Consider the following 10,473-nt stretch of genomic DNA (forward strand, 5'->3'; position numbering starts at 1 on the left):
ATGGGCTTTAAGTGGGCTGATGCCTTTTGAGATAAAGTTAGCTGAGATCGAATAAGCTCCTTCCAAGTGAGAGCTTAGTGCATGTCTCAAGTCGTCTCAAAGAATCAAAATTCCACTCGAGTTGTCGTTAGAACTTTTAGCTACCCAATTGATGTTGTTAGTAGGCCACAAGGATTTAATAATCTTCTTATTAACTCTTTTAAGCTTAGATTCACATGATATGACAAAATCAGGAGAGTACGACAAAATGACACTTTTTATTAGGGTTCTTTTTGCATGAGAACCTAACCCTCTAACATTCCACGAGAGGACTTTCCTTTAACACTAGTAAACCCCCTGAGCATTGCTCCTTCTAAATCTTCCTTACTTTTTTCTTCATATAGCTTCGTTGCTTTGTTGTTGAGTATAATTGTAAATAAGATGTGATATATATATAATAAATCATCAAATAAAACTATTATATCTTACGGATAAATTAAAACTATTATAATTGTAAATAAGATGTGATATATAATTAATAAATTACATATACAACCTATTATATTTTGGGAGAATATTAAAAAACTAGTATAATTGTAAATAATATATGGTATATATATAATAAATCAAATCAGAAAATGATTATATCATATGGGTATACAGTATAATAATGAAAATTTACTAGTGTGAAATTTTCGGATGACTTATTATATAATATGTGTATTATATATGTGTTCTTGTAATTAATGGAATGTAGAATAATGAAAATAATTGAAAAAGAATACTAACCGAAAGTTTAATGAGAATGAAATGAGAAAATAAATATCCGACCAAATATGAAAAGATGAACAATGATATTGAAGGCTGTGAAATCTATGAAAAAAAAAGGAAGATTAATGTGAAGGATGTTGAAAGATGAAGTACACAGTGTTGAAAATTAGAAATTTATTAACGAAAGATTAGAGGGTTAAATTTATGAATGAAAGGTTAGAAGGTTAACATGACGGAGATAAATGGTTGCCGACAACTAATGAAAACTGAGTATAAATTTGTGATGGAGATGAAAGATTGTTCACGGTTACAATTAATTTGCATAATTTTCCATATTAGAATAAATTTTGTTTTATACTTTATTATAAAAAATTCTCAAATTATTACCATAGTAGAGATACACATTTATTTAAGGATGTTATGAAAATTATAATAAATTGAAAGTATTTTGAATAACAAAATAATTGAAATATTATTACGAATATAATATATAATTAATAATGATTATAAGGTCATTATATTGTCCAAAAATTATACGAATTCTTGATAAAGAAAATAATTTACAGTTTGGGATATTTGTGAAAATTCATATTCAATTTAGATTTTTTGTCTAGATCTTTCTTCATTTTAGGGTTTTAGGCCTGTAAATTCTTATCAACTTTGAGATCAATGTCTTTTGAAAGATTGAAAATTATGAAAATTTAACTTTTCTTAAATTTTAGAAGATCGAAGCTCAAATTGACTGCAACTACAACATCCTGAAGACCGAAGATCAAGATCTTCAAAGTTTTAATTTGTATTGAAGAGAAAACATCAAATGAGTAAATATTAGAGACTGTATTCACTATACAAACCAATATACAAAGTTCAATTCCACGAAATACAGTTCCGTTGAAATCTTGTGTGAACAACAACTTGCACAATTTGAAAAAATGGTGACTCTCAATGTAGACTTGAGCAGTGATGAGAATTAGATGTCGCAATTTATTTTCTAAAAGCATAATCGGATGGTTAAGACATCAATTATCCATGGATAAACTAAAAATATAGTATTTTTTTTCTCTCTTTTTTACCTATTTTAGATGTTACATGATTCTCGTAAAAAGAAGAGCTAATCATATCATTCTAAAGTACAATGACAGACGCAATTATAATGTTAACTATAGAAAATAAAAATAAAAAAACAAATCTTTAAACTTATCAAAATTAAAATATTGCACCTTCAAACGTAATGGTAAAAAATTATACGAATTATGGAAGGTGTTATTTTTAAATATAATAAAATAAAATAAAAATATTTAGTTTTCCATTAAAAAAATATATGATATTTTAATATAATTGTAAATATTTTTATAAATTTATCATTTAGAATAAATTTTTGTTATAAAGTTTTGAGGATTCAATTTTCTTACCACTCACGTCAAATACAACTTTTAATTTGGTGACGCAAAGGAGAGTGTTTGGAGACAAACAAACTAATTTTTCTAAAGAAAAAATAAAAAAAACCGACAAACAAACGTCTTCTCATTTTTCATCACTTGGCGCCAACAATCCTCGTTAGTCGTTAGTGTCACTGCTTCAGAGTTTAGCGATATGCTTTCAGAATTCATTACCAATTATTCCTCTCCACTTCCCCATCAATTTCTGCTCTCCTTCGCTCTCTCTGACTTTGCATTTCTTTATTATATATCTTTCCGCGTTCCCAGTTCGTGTTTTCCCCAACTCTCTCTCTCTCTCTCTGGTTCTTCAAGATTCTTGCTGACTTTGTCGATGCAGGTTATTATATTACTCTAATCTCTTTCTTTCTTGCGCCGGTTTTTTAATGTTTTGATCGAAATAAATTTATTTCATATTCTTATTTTATGATCCACATGCACTTTGAAGTTAGTTTTACTTTTGTTTAAAAAGTTTCACTTATACTTTGACTTTGCGAATCAATTCAATATGCTCCAAACAATATCTTATTGTTAAAACACGGAATCAAAGTTGACATGGACGGAGGAGTTGTAGATGAATTATGCCATTTTAGCTTTGTTGGTAATATGAGATTCTATCGCAAAATTATTTGGTAATGAAAGGAGAAAGGAATGAATGGTTTATGGGATTATTGGCATCGAAACAAACAAAACTATCAGAGCATTTTTAGTAGTTTAACCTGAATGTTATGTTGTATAATAGAATAAACAACAATGTCAATGATTTTGATTTGACTTAGAATCATTTACCATATAAAGAGAGATTAAAGATTTTTCTGTCAACTATGACAGCTATGGAGAGTAAAGTCTTCCTCCCCTCCACATTCTTTTTTAATAAGATGTCCCTAAAATAATTCAACTTGGCTTTAACTGGATTTTCATAATGATATACTAAAAAGAATGGCTAGCGTAAGTGGGTCATACGTTGCTTCTAAAAGCTGTTTGATTTGGTCTATCATGCTGTTTTCTACATGGTTTCGTAAAAATACACACACAAAAAGAGCCAATTAAACACCCACATATGATTTCTAGCTGCTCTCTTTCCAATTAAGACTGATGATTATGGAGCAGATAAAATACTTCCTCCTTCAGATCTTTGTAGTTTTAGCCATTTCATTTCTTGTTTCTGCACAGGATCAATCAGGTTTGTTCTTGTGTTTCAATGAGTTGCATATTCAAATTGGTTTTATCTTTCTATAAGAAAAATAACTGTCTATCTGTTTGTGTATTTTGTTGTTCAGGATTCATCAGCATTGATTGTGGAATTTCAGGGAATTCAAGCTACAAAGACAGTGTAACAAACATAAAGTACATTTCTGATGTAAACTTCACAGAAACTGGAATAAGTAAGAGCATATCATCAGATTTCAACACTACCACTCTTCCACAACAGTTTTGGTATGTTAGAAGCTTTCCCGAAGGAGAAAGAAACTGTTACACCATAAAGCTTGCTCAAGGCAAAGGTTTCAAGTATTTGATCAGGGCAAGTTTTATGTATGGAAGCTATGACGGTCAAGGTACTGCTCCAGTTTTCGATCTATACATGGGAGTTAATAAATGGGGTACAGTAGTAATGGGGAATGAATCCAACATCATAATCAAAGAAGTTGTACATGTACTTCCTACATCTTCCATATGCATTTGTTTGGTCAATACTGGCTTTGGATCACCTTTTATATCAGCATTGGAGCTTAGGCTTTTGAAAAATGCAAGTTATGTCACTGATTTTGATTTGCTAGCTCTCCACAGACGGTTGGACGTTGGTTCAACAATCAACAGAACCGTCAGGTAAGACGTTTATGGGGAAAAAATGGTTAACGAAACTTGTTTTACTTTTACTGAAGCTGATGCTTGAATGTCCTTATGTCTCTTTTCAGGTACAATGATGACATTTCTGATAGGATCTGGGTGCCTTATAACTTTCTTAATTATAAAATTATGAACACTTCATCTACAGTTGATTCGGGAGGCAGCAATTCTTATAATTTACCAGGAATTGTAATGAGCACTGCCATCACAACCTATAATGCTAGTGATCCTCTGGAATTTCACTGGGTTCCTGAAGATCCCAGTGCAAGATATCATATATTCCTGCACTTTGCTGATTTGGAAAAGCTTCAAGCCAACCAATTAAGGGAATTTAACATCTATCAAAATGGAAATTATTTTCATGGACCTTTCTCTCCTGATTACTTGCAGTCAACTACATTGTCTAGCACATCCCCAATGAGTGGAGAAAATATTGCATTTTCATTATTAAAAACTAATGCATCAAATCTTCCTCCCATTCTCAATGCTCTTGAAATCTACTTGGTGCTTGACACGTTGCAATCACGCACCGATGAGCAGGACAGTACGTGCTGAGTTTTCATTTGCAGTATATTTCTCTGTCATTGGGCTGTTTTCAAATATAGCAAAATGAACCAACTTATTTACAAATATAGCAAAAAGTAAAATTTTGACGTGTTTGTAAATATTTTTAATAGTTTCACTATTTAAAATAATTTTCATTGTTCAATATAAGATATAATGTAATCATACTCTCATGCTCTTTCGGTTTTGCATTTGGATATTGCAGTTACTGCTTTGATGAACATCAAATCATTTTATGGAGTGAGAAAGAACTGGCAGGGTGATCCATGCCAGCCAAAATCTTTTTTGTGGGATGGTCTTATTTGTAGCTACGATGACCAGATTCCTAATAGAATCACCACTTTGTGAGTTTTCAAAAATACTATCATTTGGCTATATTCTTATCTATTTTCTTTCATGGACTTCTATAAACTCGACAACAGGAACTTATCTTCAAGTGGATTGGTGGGGGAAATAACTACGTATGTATCTGAATTGACAACATTACAATATTTGTAAGTCAAGAATAATTATACAACCTCCTTGTTTGATGGTTTTCTGATAATGTAAACTATAAGGGGTTTTCCATTCTTTGTACCAACAATCAGTAGTCTAAGTGAACTGCTTATGCCAGGGATTTGTCAAACAATAACTTGAGTGGACCAGTGCCCGATTCTCTATCCAAATTGCAGTCCTTGAAAGTTCTGTGAGTAACTTTTCACAAAAATGAATGATCAATGTATTTTGTTAGAAAACTAATTACTGACTGGCAATATATTTGCAGAGATTTGAGAGACAATCCACTCCTTGGTTCTATACCAAGCGAACTCGTGGAAAGATCGAAGAACGGATCCCTTTCAATAAGGTATGCCATCTTTGTTGCAAGTTCTTAAAAAAATGAGTTGTTCCGATAGAGTTTCAATAGTGTTGGTTTGTCTTCATGCTATTTTTCTTGTTTTTGTCAATTTTTTATGGATGTTTCTGTATGTATTCGTTCGTGCTTACGAAGACAAAAAGATTTCTTTGACAAATGCAATATGTTTTACCTATCAATAAACATCTCCAAAGATCAGGAACTGTGGTGTTTAAGGAAATTAATGTTAGTGATTACTACTATAATTTAAAATCTTGATTGTGTTGTCATTTGCTTTATGGAAGGGTTGGAGCCGGAGGAAACACGGATCTTTGTGCTTCATCTTCTTGTCCAAAGAAGAAAAAGAGTTATGTTATTATGATTGTAGCGATAGTTTCATCGTTTCTTGTCCTCTTAGCTGCAACATCAGTCTTGATAATATTGTGGAGAAAAAGAGGTTAGAGTACAGTTTTATTGTGCAGGATTTGTGAGAGCTTTAAGACATACTTCCATGATCATGCTTTTTAAACCATCACCTATTGACAGCTCGGAAACAGCCCGTCATAAGACTCGGAACACTAGAGGAAAAAAAACAGCAACTATCTTACTCTGAAATACGACGTATAACAAACAACTTTGAGAGACAAATTGGAGAAGGAGGTTTTGCAAAAGTATTCCTTGGTAATTTGGATGATAGTCAAGTCGCCGTGAAGGTCCTTAAGTCTTCGGTTCAAGGTTATAAAGAATTTGAAGCAGAGGTAAGTCATCATCATCAGCGTCCTTGAATTGATTTTTCAGTGTCTAGTCTAGTTCTTAGATCTTCTGGAGTATCTTGTTCGAGATGGTTGACAGAAGAACATTCTTGTTGTTACGAAATCACCAAACAAATAATTTGAAAAATGTAAAAGAAGAAAGGATTGACACACAAATTTATATGAGTAAATGTGTTACAGCTCCAGGGTAAAGAGAAAACATTATCAAGGTGAATGTTATAGAGTATAGAATAACGGCGCCGGTAACATTAGAATTTATCTAATGCACTTCTCTGAACCCTAGGGTCATAATCATAAATAACTACAAATAATTAAAATCTGTTGAATACTAATTCTAAATAGGTTTTGGAGCGTTGCTCCCAAACCCCACTAGCAAGGCCACATATTTGATTGTTCTTGCATCAGATAACAGATTCAAGACATTTCAATACTTTGTGTTTCGTTGATTATGTATGTCACTAAGTAAACAAGAATTTACTGTTAAGCTGTCAGTTTTTTGGTATATGGCAGTGTGTGCTGGCAATAAATAGTGTCAAAACATTCCTATGAATCTATGATGGCACTCGTTTCCTGATCTTAAGGATATAATAAAATTGCAAGAACTAAGTTGAAGAAGATATTTTTCCATCCATTTTTCGAGGAAAAAAAAGGGCCTAGCGTTAGTAAACAAGTGGAAGAGACCTAAGTAAAAAGGAAAAAACCAAAGTTACTTTAAGAGAAATATAAATGGATTCGAAAGAAGGGCGGAACCAAAACCAAAAGAGATACAAAAGATTTTCTCCAAAATAAAGGACCACGTTGTCTTTGAAGTAAAAAATAGATACCACTCTAGGCTCCACGTTGTCTTTGATTCTCCTTTGCTTGATTATTGTTCTTCATTAATTTTCTTGGATGCTTGTGTTATTGTTTTCAATTGCTTGAACAAATCTTGATTTCTCTTTCTACATTTCTGTTCTGTATCATGAAAATATCCCTTTGTTTACATTACAGGTTAAACTTTTGTTGAGAATTCATCATCGAAACTTGACCAGCCTTGTTGGATACTGCTGCCAAAAAACCAACCTGGTTCTAATTTATGAGTACATAAACAATGGCAACTTAAAAGAGCATCTATCAGGTTTCTGTTACTGTTTGAATTTCTATTTTAGAGAGAAAAACACCCTTTTAATATCTTTTTTTTTTTTGCTGCGAATTCGCCTAAACAGACAAATGTAAAAAAAGAGAGTCAACACACAAATTTACATGATTTACTAACGGTGTGTTAGTAAGAGTTAGAGCATTTATATACTGCACAAGTCATAATCATAAATAACCATACATATTAAATGTGTTGAATACAAATTCTAGATAACAAATTCAAGGCATCCTTACATTTTCTATAGGTTTGTTTTGTTATCATCAATATTGACTGGTGAGTAGTAACTGAAGATTAAAATGATATGTAGGTAGCAAAGGCAGTGTTCTCAGTTGGGAGGAAAGGATGCAAGTAGCAGTCAATTCAGCTCAAGGTTGGATGCAATTCTAGCTAATCTTGTTTATAACAATGTTTTGGTATTGTTGATGATTCCTCTTGGGATTGAATGAGGTCTTTGAAATCTAGGGTTGGAGTATCTGCATCATGGTTGTAGGCCACCGATTGTTCATAGAGATGTGAAATCTGCAAACATCCTTTTGAATGAAAGATTCCAAGCTAAAATAGCTGATTTTGGTCTATCCAAGAGTTTTCCAACCGAAAGCCGTACTCATATGACAACCGTTGTTGCGGGGACCGATGGTTATCTCGATCCCGAGTAAGTTTGTTTTGGTTGTTGATCAACTACATATTGATATAGTGAAAGGAAAGAAAAATTTAAGAGATACGAACTCTCAAATAGAGAAAATATATGAACAAATAATACAATCAAACAGAGATCTCCTTCCAAACAACTTCGATCGGCATGTTTACTTCAAATATGGAAAAACAAAGGCATTACAAAACTAGCTACCGAAGAAACCAAAAAAATGAGCACCAACCAACAAAGAACAAATTGAAAAATTTTCAACAATGCACGAATTGACGAACCAACACAAGGATTCTTGAAAAGAAACTTTCTCCTAACGCTCTAAAACCTTCCAACAAAAGGACGAAATAGAGCCCAACGAAAGTGATATTAAACAACCACCACTTTATACTTCCAAAAACCGCAAACAAGAATCCAACCACCCTCAATGAAGCAACCCCGTCGAATTTATTTTCTCAATGGGGCTGCTTGATCTGGAGTAGGTTTTCATCTTTTATTAATTTATAATCTTTGAATAGACTAAATAATTGGAATATATAATATAGCAATAGAGAGTCTAACATAAAAAGCAGGTTTATGTGAAATCACCATTATAATAAAACACACAAATAGTTGAATGAGTTCACTGTTCTTGCATATATCCCTATAAGCTCAATAAATCAATATATGAAACTTCTTATACTTTTCAAAACCAATTCATGGATCTTGGGTGCAGGTATTATGCAACTGGCTGGTTGACTGAGAAAAGTGATGTTTATAGTTTTGGAGTTCTTGTATTGGAAATCGTTACTTCTCGTCCAGTCCTGATGATCGACAGAGCTTCTTCACAGAAATATCATATAAGCCAATGGGTTATGCAATTGATGAAAATAGGTGATATAAGGAGCATTGTTGATCAAAAGGTGAGGGAAAACTTTGACTTGAGTTCTGCTTGGAAGGCAGTGGAGATTGCAATGAAATGTTTGTCATTGAATTCCATTGATAGGCCAAACATGAAAGAGGTAGTTTCGGAGTTGAGCGAGTGTTTGGCGTTAGAGAAAGCTCGGAAAAGAAAAAACGCTGACACTGACATGAGAAAATCAAATCCAGTTAGTAGGAATTTCAGAGAGAGTGAAGTAACACCTTTTGCTAGATAGAGGTTCTATATGTGTGTGATTCTAAACAATTCTATTGCAAAAAGTCGATATGTAAGAAGAGTATGAACAACAATTTAATGTCTTTGGCATTGTCAATGTTTGTTCATATTATGAACTAAGAAATAGCCTAAGTGGTTTAAGAAATGAAGCAATGATTGTAATTTCTGCATCAAACTAAGAGCCTCTGCATTTGTAAATAGCTGAATGCGCTCGGCTCGACTTACCTAAACTGTGTGCTAACGACCAACAAGTCTGTATTTCGAATCTTCCATCTCTTATTGTACTCAAACAAAGGAAAAATCTTCAAAATATGAACGTTTGGACTTTCTAATCTTTACATTCATTCAACAAAGAAACTTCCTTTTGATTTTTCTTCTCTTCATATTTTGGATTTTAGTTCTCGTCCACTGCCAATAGATCTTCCACTGGGTGCATTTTTATTTATTATTTAGAGATAGCAAATATAGCAATTGGATTCAAACTATTAGCACACTTGACAACATTTTAAAAAGAATTGCAAATATAGTAAAATCGACTATGTTGTATATATTGGTTTTATTTGATAGATATTTATTATTGATAGACTTTGTTATATTTGCAATTTTTTTAAAATGTTGTTATATACTTCATTATAATTTTTAAAATTACTACTCGTCATAATTACTCTACTATTTTTATAGCATTTCTAAGAGTTTTTTGTTATGGACCTAGATCCCTTTAAGTTTTGAAACAATTATTCGAGTCTAATTATATATGTATACATATACGTATAGACCACGAGAGTTTTATCATGTAAATAATAAGAAGTCTATCTATTTTTATAGTTAAATAATTGTGAACTGTAGGGCAAACGTTAGCTTTAATGTTCAAATTGCAAAATTTACATATGTTTGCGCATAATTCTATCTATTTCAGAGTTTTTTCTTTCAAGATGTTATATTTTTATTATTAAGTATTAAGTTGTGTTTCAGTTTGACATTTCATTAATGAAATAATTTTGAGGATTTTTAAAGTAATTAGTTTTTGTTCACATTTTTTTGCATTAAAATTAAGGTTTTTATACTACTAAATTAAAAGTTAATGCCAAATACCAAAGTAAATATCATGATAAAAGGTTGGTTCACTATAGCAACTCAACTTGAATAGTAAATACTATCGAATTTGCATGTTTATTAAATTTCATCTTCCATCTTTTGCTACTTTTCACACTTATCAACAAAAGTTATCTTATAACTCCCTCTCGAACAAACACTAACATTAATATACTAACTTCAAATAGAATGAAAATCAAAACAATGAGAAGTATGAATCAAATAATAAAAACACAAGTGGATTTCAAATAAAAATATAACA

General features: G+C 31.8%; 1 protein-coding gene across 1 annotated transcript; it reads left to right on the forward strand.

The window, feature by feature from the left end:
• Positions 1 to 3,287: 3,287 nt before the first annotated feature.
• LOC101209804 (putative leucine-rich repeat receptor-like protein kinase At2g19210) lies at positions 3,288 to 9,489 on the forward strand. The gene is made up of 13 exons (XM_011656098.2): positions 3,288 to 3,369; positions 3,467 to 4,013; positions 4,103 to 4,578; positions 4,804 to 4,942; positions 5,021 to 5,092; positions 5,212 to 5,283; positions 5,362 to 5,442; positions 5,736 to 5,887; positions 5,977 to 6,188; positions 7,194 to 7,320; positions 7,649 to 7,711; positions 7,804 to 7,993; positions 8,700 to 9,489. Exons 1-13 carry the CDS (start codon positions 3,288 to 3,290, stop codon positions 9,118 to 9,120), a joined length of 2,634 nt encoding a protein of 877 aa, XP_011654400.2. The 3' UTR covers positions 9,121 to 9,489.
• Positions 9,490 to 10,473: the final 984 nt, after the last annotated feature.

This window comes from Cucumis sativus, chromosome 4 (genome assembly GCF_000004075.3).
Source record: "Cucumis sativus cultivar 9930 chromosome 4, Cucumber_9930_V3, whole genome shotgun sequence".
Classification (NCBI taxonomy): Eukaryota; Viridiplantae; Streptophyta; class Magnoliopsida; order Cucurbitales; family Cucurbitaceae; genus Cucumis; species Cucumis sativus.

Coding starts and splice junctions, on each gene's coding strand:
- LOC101209804 (XM_011656098.2), top strand. CDS start 3,288: ATGGAGCAGATAAAATACTTCCTCCTTCAGATCTTTGTAGTTTTAGCC. Junction 5,888..5,976: donor AATATTGTGGAGAAAAAGAG/GTTAGAGTACAG, acceptor ACCTATTGACAG/CTCGGAAACAGCCCGTCATA. Junction 7,321..7,648: donor CTTAAAAGAGCATCTATCAG/GTTTCTGTTACT, acceptor AATGATATGTAG/GTAGCAAAGGCAGTGTTCTC.